At 34.0% G+C, this 22466-nt stretch overlaps 1 protein-coding gene across 1 annotated transcript; it reads left to right on the top strand.

The window, feature by feature from the left end:
• Positions 1-8801: 8801 nt before the first annotated feature.
• On the top strand, positions 8802-9764 carry LOC110093677 (adenylate isopentenyltransferase 5, chloroplastic-like). Its single transcript, XM_020818642.2, has one exon. It carries the CDS (start codon positions 8802-8804, stop codon positions 9762-9764), a length of 963 nt encoding a protein of 320 aa, XP_020674301.1.
• The last annotated feature ends 12702 nt before the right edge of the window (positions 9765-22466 follow it).

A 22466-nucleotide genomic window follows, 5' to 3' on the forward strand; every position in this document is an offset into this window, starting at 1 on the left:
TTCCAAATCTTTTTTGGAGGTGAAAAAAAAAAAGAAAAAAAACTTTGCATGCATGTGCATAATTATATCTTTTTATGGAAATCCCTTAAAATTTTTTGGATATATAGCACAATTATAAGTCATTTGTGTTGATGATTTCCTTAGAAAAATATACATTTCACCTAAATTTAGCAAAATCTTGATGTCATTATGGGCAACCCTAGATTTAACGCATATACTTTCTCAGAATTATTACCGGGGGTGTCAATTTTTGACATGACCTGAACCCGATCTGAAAAAATCCGGGTTCGGGTCAACCCGAACCCGAAACTGGTCAGGTTCGGGTTCAACAAATCAACCCGTTTTAAAAATCGGGTCGGGTTCGGGTTGACCCAGCAACCCGAAATTGACCTGAAAGTGACATGAAAACTCATATTTGACCCGAAAACCCGAGATTGACCCGTTTCAACCTGTTTTTACCCGAAAATTGAAGATTGGCCCGATTTTGACCCGAAAACTAGCAATTTTGGATCAACCCCGGGTCATTCGTGTCGGGTCGGGTTCGGGACCGGAAACCTGACCCTTTTTTAAAAGCGGGTCGGGTTCGGGTTGACCCGAATAATGCAGGGTCGGTTCCGGGTTCGACCCGAACCCGACCCGTTGACCCGAATTGACACCCCTAAATTTATTGGAAGTCCTATAGAATCTGATTCATGAGTCATTAAGCGTTAGGTTGCCCTTGAGAGGCTACACAAATCAATAACAAGCTTGAACCCATTCATCATTATTTTTATGTTTAAATGTGACAAGCATGTTCTCGAATCTTATTTAAAATGGCTAGGTCATAAGATTTTTGAGCTTGTATCCTAGAAAGCATCGAGATAGTGCCTTCATTCGCTGATTGAAGACTTTGATGCTATCAGTCATTGTCACATAACGTCTAAGCAACCATTGATTGCCTAACACAGCCATATGTTTCCAATGGGCTAAACTTCATGATTTTTCCTTTTTCAATATATATTTTCACATAAAGAACCTTAAGTTATTAATATTTGTTGCATTCTTCATCTTTATTTGGGTGTATGTAGAATGTTTAAGTATGCTAGCTATGATATAAGGTAAAAGATTTATTCTAATAAGCTTTTTAGCATATAATAGCATTCTCATTTCTGATAAATGACCTCCCTTACATTATGGTCTGGCTAATTCTTGACTCTTTTTTGATGAAAAATAAGAATAATACCTACAATATTAGAGAAACTTGATCCAACTTTTATGTTTTATTTCATCTTGATAAATGAAACCTAGCTACTAAGAAATGAATTCTTTGCCCATTTTTAGAGGACCATGTGTGCCATATGAAAAAAAAAACCCTATAATATGATCCCCATTCTCCTCCATACCACATACTTCAATGTGTTCTCATAACGTAATCTAATTAGGACTTACCCTTCACAAACTTAATAATGTATTAAAGGTGTCAACAGAGATCGCCCCCATAGTGATTTCTCACACGGTGTGAAGTCCTCCACAACAATAAAAAAGTAACTGCCCTTACGATATTAATAGTTGTACTCTTATAACTTGTTAGACTTATGTCTTTATGTAGTACCTACATAGTGTACCCTGGCACTCACTTCCTTCATGTGGAAGTGAACCCTCACCTTTATTATGGACAAGGGAATAACCTCTAAGAATAAGCCTAGCAAATTCATATGAAACATTTACTCACTAATTGATCCATTATTTTGTTAGTTACTAAGGCTATCAACAACTTTTCTAAGACTCAATACAATTTCAACACAAATGATTAAAAGATAAGTACAAAGAAAATCTATAATTAAATATAAAACTATAAGAATGGGAGGTATTATTCTAAACTTGATCTTAATAGTTTGAAATAATGAATAATTTGATAACATCCATTAGCTTTGATAGGATGAGATCCCACTTCAAGCCATCACCATAACATCTATGAAGTTCCGAACTATCTTCTTTGAAAGATCCAATCAAAGGCAGCCAAATAACGGCAATAACGTCGTCATTCATAACAAAATTTAATTGAAACATAACTTCTTCTTCCTTAAAAGTAAATGAAATTTTGATTCCTCCATCCACTTTAACAGTATTTAGAAAAACATTAACACATATATCTTCCTTCTCAAAACACATACAACCATTAGCTTATATATTACGAGATTCCACTTCATTCCATCACCAGAACATCTAGGAAGGCACAAACTATCTACCATGGACGCTCCAAATAAAGCACTACAAGAAAATCATCTATTACCGGTGAAATTTTCTTGTGGAAATTGATCATTTTGATGCGGTTTTCGAATTTATCGGCGAGTTTCAGGTAGAAAAAATTTCGCCGGTAAAACACGCGTAGGAAAATAAATTACGGTGGCTTTTCCTGTGGAAAATAATTTCAGCGGCTTTCCGACGGAATTAAGTCGCCGGAAAAAAAATTAAAAAATATTCCAGTGCTTTCCCTGCCCTGTAGCCCGCTTGACCTCGCCGGACGCTACCCAGCAGCCAGGACGCTGCTCCTGCACCCGCCCTTCTCAAAACACATACAACCATTAGCTTATATATTACGGAAAAATTGTCTCATTATTTTTCATCGGAAAGCCAGCGGTAATGAGTAATTTTCTTGTAGTGAAGGCAACCAATTAAATACAATAACACTAGCATTCGGTAATGAAACCGCAAGAAACATAACCACTACTCCATCAAAAGTAGATGAATTCACCCTAGCAACACCTCCGATAGGAGAAACATCCACCCATAGATCATACTACCCAATAACAGAGCTGAAAATTATTGGAGGAAAATAATCTTCATAGTCAACAATAAAATCTAATCTTCTAAACCTTAAAAAAATTGAAGAAACAATGACACAAATTCTCCAAATGGTAACTATATCAAACAGGATTATAGCAGCAGTTTCTCCGAGAGTCTTCAAGAAACCATACAAAATGCTCCAAATCTCAAAAAGTGCATCTAGGATTATGCTAACTTCATGAATTTCATTCTTCAATTAAAGAATTTTGATCTTAAAAAGAAGACGGAAGATCAACACCAATTCTTCTGAATAGGCAGGACCACCTCTGCAAGCCAAAAAACCCACACACTAATAATTTTTTGAACATCAAGAGATCACACACCAAGAACATTACTTAACTAAATCTGAAATCCAGAAAAAAAAAAAATGAACCCGAACAAATCCAAACACCCTAAACACTTAATAACAAATCTTAACCTAGCAGAATATTCACTCTAAGAATTTGCATAGGCCACACCGGGCCAATGAAGAATCTCCGCCAAAATCAGATTCAGACTTGTAATTAATCCAAAATCATTCAAGAAAAAATCACATCTTAACCCATTTGAATATAACATACGTTGACCACACCATGTCTATGGAGAAACTCCGCCAACCAAAGCTCCACCAAAATCAGCTTCATACTTATCACTCCACCAAAATCTCCTTCAACCAAAAGCAAATCAGATCTTAACTCAGTAGAAAATCCACACCAAGAACATCTACCAGCCACAATAGGCTGACAGAGAACCTCCGCCAGCCAAAGCTCCGCTAAAATCTCCTTCAAACTTGTCGCTACGCCAAAATCGCTTTCATCCAAACACAAATCAGATCTTAACTCAATAGAAAATTCACACTAAGAACATCCGTCAGTCACACCAGGCTGACGGAGAACCTCCACCAGCCAAAGCTCTGCCAAAATTGCCTTCAAATTTTTTACTATGCCAAAATCACCTTCAATCAAATGCAAATTAGGCATTAACTCAGTAGAAATTACACACCAAGAACCTCCGTCGGCCACATCGAGCCAACAGAGTACCTCTGAACGCTAATGCCCCACCAAAATTGCCAAAATCGCAGACAAGCCAATGTAGGGTTGCGTTAAGTAGTACACAACTAGCGTAAAACTTATCGAATAATCATAACATAAATTCTTTAATATATTATATTAATGCTAGGGCGTTCCCTAGAATTGTGTGTTGTATAGCCTTAATATAGCGAAAAGTGAGCAAGGGCCACTACATCGATGCCCGGGTGCAGTGTTAAATTATCAAATGTTCCCACATCATGAAAGATGTTGGGAAAGAAGCTAGCTCATGAAACTATAATTAGGATAAGAACTTGAAATATAAGTTCTCTTACAGGAAAATTAATAGAATTAACATATATCATAAATCATAAGAAGATAAATATTATATGTATTCATGAAACTAAAAGGGTTGGAGAGAAGACTAAGAAAAATATTAATAATTTAAGATTTAAACTATGGTATTATGGTATGAGTTGTACTGGAAATAATATTTGTGTGATTATAGATAAGAGTTTGAAAGATAATATTGTAAGAATTAATAAAATTAGAGATATAATCATAGCTTTAAATATTATTGTTGATGCTAAAATTATTAATATTATAATTAAGTGCTTATGCTCCTTAAATAAGTTAGGGCATGTATTCAAAATTAAACTTTTGGAATGACCTAGAAGAATTAATACAAAAGATACTTATAGGAGAAATAGTTTTTATTTGAGAAGATTTAAATTGACTTATTGATAAATAGGCAGATGATGTTAAAAGTATTTATGGGGGCTATAACTTTAAAGTGATTAATGAAGATGGTAAGAACATATTAGATCGATTTCTCTTTAGCTTATTATTTTTAATTCATAATATCTTATTTAAAAAAAAAGAGACGAGTATCTCATCGCTTATAAAACTTAAATTAATTATTTCCTTATAAGAAAATAGATTGTTTAGATCGTAAAGATTATAAAGTTATTATGAGTAAAAGTTTATGTACTAAATAGCACCTATTAGTTTTGATCTTTAAGATGAATGGATAGAAAATAAAAAAATAAAGTAAATCATTATTTTAGGATTAGATTGGGGCGTTTAAAAAATATTAACAAAAAGATTTTTGAGAGTAAGATTCTAGATCATAAGATTTTGTATGTGCATGAGGAAGTTAATGCTATGTGGAAAAAAGTAGTTAATGATATTAAAAACGTTATAAAATATACTTGAAGTATTAAAAAAAAGCTATTAATAGTAAAAATAGTTGGTGGTGGAATCAAAATGTGCAAGAAAAAATAAAAAATAAGAAGATTTATTATAAAAATTAGTTTAACTGTAAAAATTTTGATAATTGGAAAATATATAAAGAGGGGATGTAATGAGTCTAAGAAAGTAATTTGCAAGACAAAGATTTTAGCTTTTAATTATTTCTATAATAGATAGATACTAATAAGAGAAAAATATATATGTTTAAGTTAGCTAATCAAAGAGATAAAAATAGAAAGAATTTAGTTCAAGTGAAGTATATCAAGGATGGAGATCAAAAAGTGTTGTTATTAGAAGAGGATATTCAACAAAGGTGAATGAGATATTTTGCTAAATTTTTTAAAGAAGATTATAAAAATGCGATTGGCATTAGTGACCTTAACATCCTAAATGAAAATACATATTTTTATTTTTATCGACATATTAGTAAAATCAAAATTAGAGTGGCTTTAAAGAAAATGAAGTGTGGACTTGATGATATTCCAATAGAGGTGTAAAACTACTTAGGAGATGAAGGAATTTTTTGGCTTATTAAAATTTTAATATTATTTTGAAGAATAAAAAGATGTCATATGAGTTGAGAATGAGTGTATGGATTCTTATTTTTAAGAATAGAGGTGATGCACAAGATTGTGCATATTACAGAGGAATTAAGTTAATTAATGTGTTATATTTTAAAACTATGGGAGAGAGTTATGGAGCAAAGGTTGCGACATGACACTAATGTTTCTCAAAATCAATTTGGATTCATGTCAGGTAGGTCTACTAAGGAAACTATACATCTATTGAGAGGTTTGATAGAGAAGTATAGAGAGAATAAGGAGGATTTATATATGATTTTTATTGATTTAGAGAAAGCATGCATATGATAAAGTTTCAATAGAAGTGCTTTGGAGAGTTCTATATAAGAAAGAGGTTAATAATTCTTATATTCAGTCATTAAGGATATGCATGCATGAGCTATTACTTGTGTTCAAATATAACATGGTTTGACTAAGTAATTTCCTATTTCAATTGGAGTAAATCAAGAATCAGCCTTAAGTCCATATCTTTTTGCTTTAGTCATGGATGTTCTCACTAAACATTTGTAAGATATTGTATCTTGGTGTATGCTTTTTTGCTAATGATATTAGCTTGTTGATAAGACTATAGCGGGAGTTGAAGGTAAACTTAAATTATGGAAATCAATAGAGTTTAAAGGCTTTCATTTGAGTAGATCTAAAATTGAATATATTGGATATAATTTTAGTAATGATGTATTTAGACGTGGGAAGATTGTGACTTTGGATGATCCATCATTAATAAGAGTATATGTTTGAGATATCTTGGGTCTATGTTTAGAATGATGGTGAAATATATGAGAATATTATTAGTAGAATTCAAGTTGGATGGTTGAAGTGGAGGAATACGTCGGGCTTGTTGTGTGATAGAAAAGTCCCTTTCAAACTTAAGGGAAAATTTTATAAGATGCTAGTGAGATCTGCAACACTTTATGATGAAGAACGTTGGCCACTAAAAGATTAAGCATATATCAAGCTTTAAATGCATCGAGTCTTCTTTAAATATTTACTCAACAAGATTTGGAGAGCCAGATCTTGTCGTCAAACTAAACGCATGCATTTAATTAGACTGTACGTAGCACCATGAAAATATTCACTGTTCATTAATTCGATCGGTTCAGTCATTTAAAACAGCAGCAAATGATTGTATGTTTTTTGCCCAATCTAACTGTTATAAATGCCATATATTAGGGTCAAAATTTTTAAGAGTCACAGCCTGCAAAACTGCCAAGAGAAGAGGCCTTCAGAACTCTGGTGAGGAGAGAGATCAGCTTGTGCTGATTACTTATTACAAGTTTAAAGTGGTGATGATTTCTTTTTTATTATTTCCTTCTTCAGAATAGAATTCCTTTGATGCAACTGTTATATAACTTTTTGAAAAGCATCTCCCAAATATATATATTTTTGAGAACCATTGCTCAAAAAAGCTAAAATTGTAGCATTTGATAGTAGCGGTTTCTAAAGCACCGTTAAAAAGTATCTTCACTAGTAGTTTAAACTACCATAATTTTAATTAAGGTTTCGTTTGTGGCATCTTTTTTATTGCTTCTTACATCAAGTTTTTAATATAAAAATTAAAATTTTTGTACTAAAAAGCTACTTTAAGAAGCTTATGAAAGTCGTCCCAATATGTATCATTAATTTCATTATTTTCTGATCTCTTCCCCATCCTCTAGGTTGACCTGCCTAGTAGTCGTTTCCCAATTTTCTCATAGCCACATGCGCCGAACTTCTTACCTACCGACCGCTGGTAATGTTATGTCGCCATAACATCAATCGCAACCTTCACTATCCTCTCCTTTGTTTGCCCTAGCTATCATTCCCCAATTTTCTTAGAGGCATAGACCGATTTCTGGCGCTTGCCGACCGAAAGTCAGGCACGCTATTATAGCGCCAACCACCACATTCCCAATCCTCCCGTCTTCCCCATGAGAAATTATTTTGAGCGGACGCCTGACGCATCTCTACGTTCGGATGCTGTGATACCGAGTAGCAATACCGAGTGGTACTGAGCCGAGATACCGAGTGGTACCGAACAATACCGAGCTGCGGTACAATAAAAGAGTGACATGGTACATTTTTATTGTTCTCCGAATGATATTCAATATCCGCACAAAATAATTTTTCCTTCCACATAGCCATCATTTCCTATTCATTTTCTCAAAGCAGCATGCATCCAGTTCTTGCACTAATCGCCACAGCGCTGACCATGCAAGCCTTTATGCAAGGCTTTCAGTGGCTGTTAGAACCTCTGTCATAGCCTAAATTAAATATTGTAAAGGACTTTTTTTCCCTGTAATTAATAATTTTATAATAAGGACCAAGATGTAATTTGTTTGTAATCAATCAAAATAAAACATAAAGCTGAAATGTAATAATTTCGTATGAGTGTAATATTATTGCAAGCCAAATAAGAGGTAAAAATTCAGAACAAAATTTTTATTTAAATATTTAATTTTTACTTTATTCTCATATTTAAAAACTAAATTTTGGCATACAAGAATTTTATTCTCTTTTTTTATCATAATCTTTTCTATATCGAGCATTATGATTTTTTTTTTCCGGACGCACGAGAAGCTCCCCCAAACACTCATTAATCACATCATAGGAGTGCAAGCAGCACCTGTTTTCAATCCCTTAACAATATCGTTTGTTAAACTCCTTCATTTTTCAGGCCAAAATACTCGGAGGAAGCCAATCGATAAGCTCATTCGCTCCTGACGAAAACCTTACTAAAGATAAGATTTTCAGCAAAACTGAAGCACAGAAATACTGATTTCAGTCGACAACTGCATTTGTTTGATCCAAGCCAGCGAAAATTACTGAACAGTGCAGAAATCTAACCACCAATCCTTACCACTTCGTTAAATCTTTCCTGGCAGATCAGCAGAGAATTTTAAATAAATCCAAATACAAATTCCTAACAGTTTCAGAGCAAGCTGAATTAAGAAACATAAAGAGGTGGAAATATAGTAAAAATAGTAATGAATAACAGTTAGTCATCCTTAATTAGAAGCTCGTTCATTCCAGTTAACATTTTCTTTCTTTGCATGTTCTCCGCATAAGCTTACCGTTTGCCCTGTATTTATATATAGGAGAGGAGTACCTCCGTTGAGACAATTCCTTCTTCTTCTTCTTCTTGTTGCACCTTCCAACAATGGCTTCCCTCTCCACAGCACGGCAAAAAGTCATCTTTATTCTCGGTTCGACTGCAACGGGCAAGTCCAAGCTAGCCATAAACCTCGCCCTTCTGTTCAATGGCGAAGTCATCAACTCTGACAAAATGCAGGTCTACGATGGTCTGCACGTTATAACCAATAAAGTCACTCCCGATGAATGCGCCGGCGTCCCCCACCACCTCCTCGGCTTCGTCCACCCGAACGACGACTTTACAGCCGAAGACTTCCGCATGGCGGCGATGCGAGTGGTCGGGGACATCGTTGGCCGCGGCCGCCTGCCGATCATCGCCGGCGGGTCGAACACATATGTCAAGGCGCTCGTCGATGGAAATGGTGGAGAATTCGCCGCCTTCTACGACTGCTGCTTCATATGGTTGGATGTCGAGCCGGCGGTGCTCGACGAGTTCGTTGCCGAGCGGGTGGATAAGATGGTGGAGAAAGGGTTGGTGGAGGAGGCGCGAGGGGTGTTCGACGCCATGAATGTGGATTACTCGAAGGGAATTCGGAGGTCGATAGGGGTGGCGGAGATGGACGGGTATTTGAGGAGGGAGAAGGAGGTGGAGAGGGAGGAGAGGCTGAGGTTGAAAGCGGAGGCCTTTGAGGAGATCAAGGAGAATACGTGGAAGTTAGCGAGAGAGCAGAGACAGAAGATATTGAGGTTTGTGAGGGAGGAAGGGTGGAGAGTGAGGAGAGTGGATGCGACAATGGCGATAGTGTTGAGAGGGGAAAAGGAGGTATGGGAGGAGGTGGTGTGGAAGCCGAGTGTGGTGATTGTGAGGGAGTTTTTGGAGGAAGGGAGGGAGAGTTCTGTGGTGGAGATGGGTGTGGGTGTTCGTCGGTGTGACGTCGCCGGCGGAAAAGATTTTGGTGGTGGGATATTTGCGGGCTGTGACGAGTGGGAGAGAGGAGAGAGAGCAGGGAAGATGTTGAATTTTGTTTAAATATTTTGTTTGTTTGACTTCCTACAAATTTTGAGCGTGAGTTGTAGACCGCATATCAACTCAATAGTGCGATATATTCATATTTGTGTGATGAAGCATTAATAAAAAATAAATTAAGGCATTATCTCAAGAAATGTCTTTCTTATTACTTAAAATAGTTTTTTTAGTATAAAAATTAAGAAATAATAAAAATGTTATCTCAAATGGAGATTAAATTAATGTCTATTTGGGACCGTTGCAGTTTTTCATAGAGGTGATTGTAAAGTTTCTACGGAGAATTTTTTTAATAAATGTTGTACAAAGATGCTTCATAGCATGAAAAATTATTAAAAATAGTGAAAAAATAGTGATCAAATAAAAATGTATGATTGGAATTTGAAAATTAAAACAAAGCCTAAATATCAAAAAAACTAATTGAATAATTTGAGTTACATTAACTTCATGCTTAGGCAATTAAATTTTTCATAAAATATTAGTGCTTTTTATTATATAATAAGTGGAGAATAATCATTATTTTTATACTCTGACTTATCACTCATTTTTGCTTAGCCATATATGGTTCATGAATAATATTTTTTATTTTTATTTGAGTGCTCATTGAGTTTCTAAGAAGTTTAAATTCATTGGAGGGAGGCATAAAATTCATGAGTTAATTTACTTTTTTATATATCAAAGTATCATCTTAACTACTATTAAGTGTGTCGTCTTTGTCAACTTTTTCATATAATGATGTGTAATTCCAACTACATGTAAAGCATTAACCCCCTCAAAATTCTTTAACTTCTAACTATCCTTTTGAAGTTACTTGGATCGAACTTTTATTGGGGGGGGGGGGGGGGCTGGACCTCATAGGGGGACCTTCAGCTCACTAATACTCTAAGGAGTTACAAAAAATCAAATAAAAGAAAACCTCATAGGGGGACCTTTTATGGGGGGCACTAATACTCTAAAGGAGTTACAAAATAAAATAAAAAGAAAACCTACGAGCTGAAAGTCTCATACTACTCCAAAATACAAAATTGTCTAAATACAATCTAGGTCAGCAATGAGCCAATGCCTAAAAAGAAAGATACAAAAGTAATCAAACAACGTTAATTTTTTATGCAAAAAAGATCAATCACTCAACCATAATCCTCAAACCTGCATAAGGAAAAAACTCCCAAAAGAAGGTAATGTAGCATATAGGATAGAAGTTAAATAGTAAATTAATAAACATAAACTATTATGATTGACATAAACTAGATAAACTAGCAAAACACATAACCAGAAACTCTTACTACTAATGTAGAAGAAGACACCATCCTCCTGATTGACTAATATGGGTCAAAAACTAATACCTTAATCGGACTGATAAGCAGCTGATAGGTAAATCAAGAAAAAACCAAGCATCAATAACCCAAACCCAACCCACAGAACCAATATTGCCAACAAATGATCCTCCTTAATTACATTCCCATAGAAGGACTACCTAGAACAAAGGGCCACATAACCAAATAGAACACTATCACAAGCAAAAATAAACAACTCCAAAGCAAACCGCACAAATTAAATAAGCCACCCAACTCCCAGGTGATCAACCACTCAGAAAAAAGATCCAAATAATAAGAAAAATAACTCAATAAGACGAACAATCAGAGAACCCCGATCAAGAAATCACCCAACAACACCAAATAATTCATTACCCAAAAATCAACCAGCTACTTAGACAACCAACACCCAACAAAACAACTAAGAGTGGCCCCGAACCATCAAAACATAGATCCATGTGTGCATATAAGTAGCTCCCAGAACACAAAAAAGGAGCCTAAAATAAAGAAATAGGGATCCATAGATCCAGCAAAACTACAAAGACCACAACAAACACAAAAAAAAACCAAGCCATAAAAAATTACGGATTATAAGGCAAGCCTAGAATTTGGTCCAAATTAACCAAGCCTCTCATCAAAGGAAGTAAATTCATAGCATTAAACTCTTGAAAAACATCAAAGATACACCCAAATTTGGCAAACCAATCAGCATAAGAAAATGCCATATAGGAAAAAAATGTCATTTCAGGCGGTCAATTTTTCCGTCGGAAAATGGATAAAATCACCAACCAAAAAATGCTTATTTCCGGCGGAAAACTTTCCGCGGTAAACACCGTGTCGGAAAAGCCCTTCCGGCGTTAAATAATTTCGCCGGAAAATATTTCCGGCGTAATTTTTTCGGCGGAAAATTTCGGTCGAGAAACATATTTCCGGCGGATATTTTGCCGCCGGAAAATAAGAAAAAAAAATACTGAAAAGTGCCCGCCTACTCCATCTTACCCGAGCGCTCCCCCCCCCCCCCCCCCCCCCCAAGCACCCCCTCAGCACGCCAACCTCAGGCGTTTCCGAACATCCCCCGCTCACCAACGCGCCTTACGCGCCTGCGGGCAGGGTTCGAACCCCCGCCAAGTTTCTCTCACCCGCTCCATCCACTAGGCAAAACTTTAAAAATTGCTATGAACTGGATTTATTATATTTAAAGTAGAACTATAAATTTATATTAAAATAAATATAAGTAAAACTAATTAATTATAACATAATTTTAAATATATATTATTATATTCTAAAGTAATTTTAAAATATGATTATCTTTCCTAAACTCTAAATAATTTAATTTGATAATGGAGGTCACTAAATTATTTAACTTATTTAACAAAAATAAATAATTATAATATTTATATAACAATTTTTTTTAAAACATATTTAATTTTTCGTCGAAAATCCGTCGGAAATTTCGTCGAAATTAAATCCGTCGGAAAGGCAAATTCGAAAAATACGATGGTTCTCCATAAAAAATTTTCCGTCGGAAATCCGTCGGAAAATCCGCCGGAATTTCTGTCGAATTATTTTCGCCGAAAATTCCGTCGGAAATTAGCTGTTTTCCTGTAGTGTGCCTTCCAGATAAATATGAAAAATAGAAATAATTAGAGGTAGAGAGGGTTAATTTAATTCTTCTAATAATATAGAAAATTTGAAGGATTACCGGGCACCCCATTTTGAAATGATCTAAAATTAAAAAGCATATCCATCCACTTCAATCAACACATTTGCTCAATATCCAATCTATGGCAAATATCAAGCCCATGCATGAGATATAACTCATAAGCTGGCAGTAAATAATATTACAAAGATTTAATGGGCCAGCAAAAGCAGCTATAACACCACCATACTGATTACGAATAATGCCACCCACAACCGTAAAAGAGTACTCAACAGAACCATTAGATTTAAGTATAACATAAGGAGGGGAAGGTTTGATCCACCTCACAATTCTCTCAGATTTATCCAACGGCACACACTCAAAGGAGATGCCCAAGTGTGATGCCGAAAAAATGGCGAATCATATCAAGGTTCAGCCTACGCATGCCAATTTTACCAACTAAAGTAAATTTAAATGGAGAAGCAAGTTTAAGAACCTCTTCATCAGACAAAAGCACAGTCGATACACCATTGAAAATCTATTGGGTTATGTCATTTTATGCTTCTTCACATAGAAGGTACTTTCTTCTAGTTATTTAATGAGGACTTTTTTGTTTGAAGTAAAGGTCAATCAATACATTCAATACTCTTAGTGCTTGTTTTGGGCTATATAATTTTTTTTATAAACTTCTTCAATAAATTAATTTAAAGAGGCTAATTTCATTTTTTTTTTTATATAGCGAATAGACTATCCTTTTTTGCAATAAGGCAAATTATCAAACTAACAACTAGGGGTGGAACCAGGAAGAGCCATGGTGAGCAATTGTCCACGCTGAAATCTTTTCTTCTTATGAAAATAAATATTTTAATTAATTTGTCCACCTTCAATAAATGCGTGCAATTGCCCAAATTCTAAGAAAAAAAATTATTTTCTATTTCATACATAAGATTATGTATTAAATAGCTTTCATATGAATTAATAACATAAGCAAATACCTCTTCATAATCAAATTTTCCTTCACTTGTATCCTTTTGCTAGCAATCATGCTCAAATACCATTATACCACTATGATAGAAATTTCGTGGATGATGAAGAAAGATATTCTCAAGCTTGTATTGAAATATTACTCTTAAACGGATTCATATAAAACTGTATAACATAAAACATGCAGCCCACTTTGGTCTGTTGGTTGGGTACTTTAGCTACCAACCAATAGGTCTTAAATTCGAGTCTTACATATGTGATGTGTGTGTGATCGAGTTTGACTTAATACTTGTCTTGGACGACTTTCTTACTATTTCTTGAAGCAGTTTTCTAGTACAAAAAATTAAATTTTTTTTACATTAAAAAGCTACTTTAAAAGCAGAAAGAAAGCCATTCCGAACGTATCCTTAATTGATCTAAATGTCCCAAAAAAAAACAAAAGCATAAGACCTATTTAATACAAATTAACTTTTTTGCTATCATCTAAATTATTAGATTTCTGCACTAAATTCCATATTAAAAAATTCTGTTTGCTCTCAAGACAATAACTCAATAATTTGTTACAAGAATCTCGAATTTAGTAATGAAGAAAAATAAAGCTCCTCATGTGACCATTTAGTTCATCTTTGAACCGCCATTGAAGACAGAGCTGTTGGACTTTGTTGTCCTTCACATTGTGGACAATTAATGCCTCTAAAATGCTTTTGTATGATCAATAATTAATTATAAGAACAATAATTATCTTCACATTAATGTTCTCAATATTTATTTTATAAATTAATTTTGAGATGGATTTATAGATATTATAATATTTATGGAAAATAACACTATTAAAAGTAGATAATTTTTTTATAAATTTATTTAATCTCAAATTAAATTTTGATTCAAGATGGTTTAGTTTGAAATTACTCAAATCAATTGGGGATTGGTGCAAATTGTGGATGAATTTCATATAATATTTTCATCACAAGCATTAGCATTTATATTAATGTTTTGTTTGGAACAACTTTAGACCGCTGCTTTTTTCTTATTTTTAAGAGATTTTTTGTACTAAAAAATGGCTTTACAAAACAGTAAAAAGTAGTCTCAAATAAAACCTAAAATTGGAAATTAAAAGCCAATGGAGGTTATATATATCAATTATCTTTGTCAAGGGAGATTTTTTAGAAGAAAATTATAAATCTAATTTTTAAAATTATTTTATATAATTTTCATTGAATTTTTAGGGTTTCCAATTTGACATCCTTCATATTACTTCCGCTTATACAAACACTTATATAAACCTTCTCTTATAAAATGTATTTTCCACATGTACTCGAATTTCAGATATTTATAAAATTAATATCAAATAAAGAGAAAATTATGGGTTGATATTTAATTTTAAAAATAATAGAAATTTGAGTGTTATTTATGTAATTATCCTTTTTTTTAGGTAAGCTTGATGGGTATCTAAGATGTAGCAATAACTATATTTGGTCATCAATACTATGTTTTCAAATAATATAAATGTTGATGCATGTCTCAAATATAATAAGAAAATATAAATCATAGTGATTTAAATAAAAAAATTAAAATTTTAATTATGATAACTACATTATATCATGAATTTGATTGTTAGATGATAAAAATGATATTAAAAGACAAGTTAAGCATAATCATAGAAATAATAATATTAAAAAAATTATTTGATAAAATTAGAAAAAGATAGATTTGAAAAGTAATCATAATAGATAGATTATGAAAGTAATATGTTGAAGATATATAAGATATTAAAAGCATACTATGATTATTAAATAATGTATAATGAGAAATAAAATATGCATAAAAAAGATAAATAACTACTTTATTAATATATGTATTTACCAAAAAGCTGCCTTTAATTACTTAACATAAATTAATTAACTCAAATAAGGTGATTAATGGGCTTAATTACTGGATCCAACACCTAAATTAAGCAATTCAAAGCCTAATTAACTTGATAAATTACATGTTTTGTTTGAAAAAAAAAAATGTTATTCATTTGCATCATCAAATGTATAGGCTTTATTTGGCGAGTGTTTTCTTACCGTTTTCTAAAATTATTTAAAAAAATAGTTAAAAAATTTTGTAAAAAAAAATTGCTTTAAAAAGTTGTCCCAAACAAAACCTGATGTTGAATGCCCTTGTAAATGAAATATTGTTGTAATTGATGATGCATAAACTCACCACCACCATCAGTACGGATAGTTTTGATTTTGTTATCCGTTTGATTTTCAATGAGTTTAATGAAATTAATAAAAGTATGCATAACATCAGATTTAAACAATAAAGGAAATATCCACGAATAGCGCGAGTAATCATCTATTATGAGAAGATAATATCTAAATCCCTGTGTTGTGGTGACCGGAGAAGGTCCCCACACGTCGGAATGTAAAAGTTCAAGAGGTTTGTTAGTACGAGTTACAGAGCGATCAAATGGAAGTTTATGACTCTTGCAGAGTTTACATGAGGTACACTCATTATGCGAGAAAGTAATATGAAGATGCGGGTTGTTCCGTGATATTTGTTGCAGGGTTTGTTGCTGAGGATGACCCAGTCGCTCATGCCAATTGATGTGTGGAGTTTGCACTGTAGACAGGGCGCTCAGTGATGTCCGAGGCATAGCTATGGGATACAACCCATTTTTACACGGTCCGCTGAGAAGAGGTTTGTTGGTCTGCAAATCCTTCAGAGTAAAACCATTAGGAGTAAATGTAATAGATATGTTGTTAGTAGACACAAGTTTGGAGATAGATAAAAGATTGTGAGATATGGCGGTAATATGAAGTAAATTGGACAGAAGCAACTTACGATCCGGTGTGGGGAGAAGACCCAGTCCCGAGTGAGCAATAGGAACTGTTCGGCCATCGCCAACCATCACCTGATCGGTACCTTAATAGACAGATCCTTGAAGCAGTTGATCGTTTTTGTTGGTCATGTGAGTGGAGGCGCCGGAGTCTAGATACCAGTCGGAGGCTGGAGCTTCCGTGGATGCGAACAGAGCATTGGTGGAATTGGACTGAGAACGCTGTGTAATGTAGTTCGCGTCATGACGGTACCAACGAACATCAGCAGTGTGCCCTCTTTTAAGACAAATTTGGCAGGTGAAGGAGGATTTGCCAGGTGGTTTCGGAGGGTATGTAGATGTTGATTGAGTTCTTCCGCGACCACGTCGACCACGACCTCATTGAGCGTAGAGCGCAGTTTGAGGTTCTTGGGTATTAGCAAGACGCATAGAGTCGTTTTGAAGATGGATTTCTTCACTGATTAACATAGCATAAAGACTGTCTAATTTGAGAGGGGACTGCAAATGTCTGATTGAAGTCTTGAAAGATTGGTATGATGGTGGTAGACCATTCAGGATATGAAGGATAATATCCTCGGTATCAATAGTTGATCCTGCGGAGGCGATATTGTCGACGATCTTCTTGACTTCCGTCAGATAGTTTTGCATAGACATGTTCTTCATAGCGATGTTATTTAACTCATTTTTGAGTTGCATGACTTTAGATCGGTTCGTTGATTGGAACCAAATTTGAAGAGCCTGCCATATTTCTGAAGTATACTCGAGGTGCATAACATATGGGAGTACCTGAGGAGAAATAGTTGAACAGATCGCGGCAGCAAGATTTTGATCGGTGAAATTCCAGGAATCAGCATTGTAATTGGAATTCTAGTTTTCTTGATCTGGATTGGAAGAAGATTCAAGAAATTTATCGAAACCGTTGGCTTTGAAGAGCTTGACAATCTGAGTGCGCCAGATCTGATAGTTGTCTGACGAGAGATGATGAGGTACAAGAGTTTTGAGATTTACGATTATGAATTTAAGAGATGGATAAAGAATCGTTTTCGACTGATCTGTTGGATTTACGATGATCGTCGGAGCCGGGGAAGGAGGTGACGCATAATCCATGAGTTATAGTTGGCCGGAGGATCAGCCCGCTACTGATACCATGTAGAAACTGTAGGTCCGGTGAGAGCTGCCGGACCAGAGGAAGATGAAGTAGAATAAGACAAGAACAAGGAGAGGAAGTTATCTTCTTGGATACATTAAACTTAGTACAGGTACCTATATATAGGCAAATAGAAATGAACTAATACGTGTACAAATCCTATTGTTTAACAAGAAGCATAAAGAAATAATTATTATAACTAATCTTAATTAATTATGCTCTAACACTTGAAAGATAAAGGATATAGTGCAAAATTAAAAAAAATTACAATATAATTACAAATTAATAAAAATTGCTTCATTGAATGGGCCTTCCTTCAAAACCTCTGCCCAATCTCTTTGCTGGTTCCAGGCCCAAAGATAGAAGAGCCGATGTAGAGAGCGACCTAACCATCACTCAAGGCAAAGGCTTCGTTTGGGACGGCTTTCTTACTGTTTTTAAAAGTATCTTTTTAATACAAAAATTTAAATTATGTACTAAAAATCTGCTTTAAGAAGCAATAAAAAAGTCGCCCAAATGAAACCAAAGTCAATTGAACAAGACAGATCCTTCACACATTTTTTCAATGAAATAAATAAAATGAACAGAGAAATTTCGTTGAAGTCAATCATAGGCCATATCTCTGGCACATGAACTGATTGCATATCTTTGACTAAGTTTCTTTGGAATTCATCCTAAATAAATTGGCCATTTTTGATCATTTATGTGCCACATAAATGACATATTGCATTTATTGTTTGCGCTAATTTTGATGCACATAAATACCTCATGGTTATTTAAATTAATTATTTTATTTAACGTATGAATATATATATACCATTCTCTACATATCGTCCACAACATTATTATTTTTAAATCTTCTGAACATTGAAGTCTGATGTTGTCTTAACATTTCACCCTCAATGCTCAACACCAATGCCCAACACTCTACGACAAAGTCTCTTTACTCCTGTCTCCTAATTGCTTGGGCACAACATCTACTCGACTTTCGACATTCTATATTAATCATTTAAACAAAGATCATAATTAAATGCTTATTATTTCCTTAATTATCTTAATATTTCTACTTAATTCAATTTATTACGCAATTTTAAGAATATAAAAAATTATAATATCGCATCCAAATCGTGGTTGTATCTTATAATTTCAATAATTGACAAGTCTCATTTTCGTGTCATATACGTGTCTATTGGCCTTTGTGTGTTGTATTTGTGCATCATAGGAGCTAAGTCTTTATTGAGGTGGTCATGAACCTTTAGGGCTATCCTAGAAGCTTCCTATAGTCGAGGACTTATGGATGAGGGCGAGATGAACTATTTTGATTAATGTTTATAGGAGAACAACAAAGGTGGATTCCCCTATTCAAACGAGAGATTATTAGTTCGGACACGGACACAGCTTACCCTTTGTACTTTACAGTACCGATTATTAGAAGCAACATGAAAAACAAATAATAATTGTATAGTCATGTTGCCAGCTGTCGGTAGGAAGCCTGTAAATAGCTTAAATAGGACTGCATACCTGTAATAAGATTAGAAATAAACATTCCTTTCTTTCCTCTGTCTTCTTTCTCTGTATTTACTTTCTGTACATCCGGTTCTTTTACTTAGAGATTCAACGAAACTTGAATCTTTGTGTTTCCACACCAAGTAATAATTTGAATTCGGTATTTGTGAAGTACTGAGTTTGGTACTTCACTAGTACCGAACTCATAACAAAGCTCAAGTACCGGAGTAGGAGGTGATGTGGCGCATTTTTTATGGGCTCCGGACGTTTGTCCGACTCCAAACCCAATAATTTTCTTCATCAAACCCCCTTAAAAAATTAAATTTACTCTTTTATTATAGGGGTCCTTAGTTAATTTGTCCCCTCCATCTTATTTTTTCACTAGCCGATAGCCTTTCATGCCCTAAAGTGTTTCGTTGCTTCATTTGTGCATTTCATTTCGTGCGTTTCATTCACCAAGAACAAAATTCATTGAACACACTACTACGTTCGTCTGAAGGCGAAGATCGATTGCTTGAAGAAAAAATATGGTGTTCGTAGCTTTGTGCCACATTTGCAGCTTCTTCTTCCCTTTATCCTTGGCGTCTTCCAAGTAAACTGTAATTTTAATTTTTATTTTTTATTTTTTATGTGCACTCTTTTGCGGTTCTCTTTTCACTGCTCTCGCAGAAACTAAGATGGAGAACTCTTATGGCATTTTCAATTCTGCCATTTATGCAGCTGCAAAAGCCCATCTACAGCTTAAATCTAAGGTTTAGGTCCAATTTCTTATTCTTTTTGCTTTGAATTTTGATAAAAAAAGCACATTTCCTTATTGTAGTTTTTAAAATCTTGAAGTGACGTTACTAACTCATTGTAGAGGTTCATTACCGATCTGATTTTTACTGTTGATGTTGGATGATGTTGAAGTGTATTTGATGATTTTTTCAACTTAAAACAGAAGAGTCCCAAAAGCCTTCTATATTAAAGAGCAATTAAAATAAAAAATAGTTCAAGTCAATTTATTATAAATTTTGCAGTAGATTCAAGCAATTTTGGAGACCAAAAAAAGTTAAGATCAAGTTCAAATTAGCATTGAAAAAAAAATTTGGAGGTTTGACTTGTTTGATATGTATAAAGTATTCTTTTTTTTATAAAATGTTTATTTATGCTCCACAATTTTAATAATGAAATTAAAAAAACTTGCATATTATTTTAAAAAAAGTGATGTGTTGATTTTAGTATTTTGAAAATTTTAAAAACAATGCCCATTTATCTTGATGGATCATTTTTTAACTGAAATAACATATTTAGTACATAAAATAATATATTATTTACGCTTTATCAAATACTACATTAATATGAAATGCATTATGAGAGATTGGTGGCTTCAAAAGTCAATGAAGGAAGGAATAGGCACGAGGCCCATATAAGAGCTTTTGGTGGTCAATTGATAAAAGTTGATAAGGAGCCCCTATAAAAACTTTGTTGGTTGAGGAGAAAAGTAATGAGCCATTTGGGTCCCTACTTGTCAAGCTAGCCTAGCAAAATTATGATAGATTCCAAGTGAAGTCTAGCACTTGACATTCTGAGTGTTTAGTCTCATTATAATGAAGTTAGCTCCGAATAGAATAATCAAGAGTTATGAAACACCAAAACAATATATAGGGCCGCTTAACGATTTCCAAGAAATTAATTAATAAAGAAATGATCAATTGGAGAGCCTTAATTTCGTATCTTTGAAGAAAGGAATAAAAGAAAGAATTCAAATAGTTGCATCATTAATCTAAAATCTGTTTGAGTTTTACAAAGTGAATCTTACTTAAGATCTTTAGATTTTGTAAGAAAGTTTTCTCTGCCTTACTCATGAAGTGATGGGAAAAGTCAGGAAAACGTGCTTTGGTGATATGCTTAAGTTTGAATCCTTAGTACTTAAAAGTTCGTTAGTGATGAGTGGTTTGTCGGGCAAGGGAAATGGCCAAGAACATAAAAATACTATGATTATATCCAATTTGACCCCTAGTAGCGTTTGCCAGATTCTTTTACTTTCATTTGCATGCATTATTTATCTTTTTCATTTATGTATTACATTCCATACTGAGACTTTAACCTTAATCACTAGAAATAACTATCAATCTTCTTATCTTGTGGAAGAGTAGAAACAAAATAATTGTTGCGCGAGCATCAAAGATAGTATGCATTCTTTGCTAGTACTTTAATATAGAGTTATTCAGTTCACCTTTGACGTAGTCATTATGGTCGAAAACACTTATTTATGATCGATTTTAAAGAAATCACTTTTGTAAGCATTATGTTAGTGTGACAAATTTATATACATGTTCTTATAGTTCTCCTCGTCTCAAATACGCTTTAATCATTCATTAAATATCATTAACAGCACTTGCACTTAATATTGGGTGATCAATTGTATTCAAGATTGTCTAGTTTTGTTGTGAGTATACACATTGATAATATTATGGCTTTTTACCCTTAAAGTTACCGTTTCACATTATAATATATCGCACTTATGCTATTTCTTTCTACACTTAGGTTTCATTTGGATGGCTGTTCTTTCTGCTTTCTAAAGCGGTTTTTAAGTACAAAAAATTAATTTTTTAACTACAAAACCTCCTGTTAAAAAAAGCAGAAAGAAAAGTCGTGCCCAAATGAAGCCTTAGAGATTTCGTTTAGGTAATTTTCTCTTATTACTTTTTAAGCAATGTTTTTTAAAATATTTTACTAAAAAAAAAAAGATTGACTAGAAAAAAGCCTATACTACATCAACATTCCATCATATAGACGTCTCTGAATGGTTGGTTTAATTAACTTTTGCTTTAGATTTCGATTAACTGAGTTATAAGTTACGGAATAATTCAAACAAAATTCTTAAAATCTCACTTGCATCAATTCATCCCATCTTAATCAGGAGCTTCTAACTTTAATATTCTACTTTCAGATATTTTCTTTTCTGGTTGTATACTCTTTCATTATATTGAGTTTTTCTTCCTGTTTGTGGCTTTTTGGGTGGTGCTTCGCAATTCGTTGTTGGCCGTGGACGTAACCTGGCGATGATGGGCTGGGGTCGTTTCCTGCGTCGTCTGGGCTCATGGCAACCTTTTGGGTTGGTCTTCTTGCTCGTTTGTTCGGGACGTTGGTTGGTTTTCTTCGTGTCAAATAATTTACGATCTTTCATCCAAATTGGAGGGTCCTTTGCTGGTCTTCTGGGGAAGCTGGGAGCCTCGGCCAATTTATCTGAGCCTGACGGAGATTAGTTATTTTTGTTTTTTATATATATATATATATATATATATATATA

The sequence above is a fragment of the Dendrobium catenatum genome, unplaced genomic scaffold (genome assembly GCF_001605985.2).
Source record: "Dendrobium catenatum unplaced genomic scaffold, ASM160598v2 fragScaff_scaffold_1157, whole genome shotgun sequence".
Taxonomy (NCBI): domain Eukaryota; kingdom Viridiplantae; phylum Streptophyta; class Magnoliopsida; order Asparagales; family Orchidaceae; genus Dendrobium; species Dendrobium catenatum.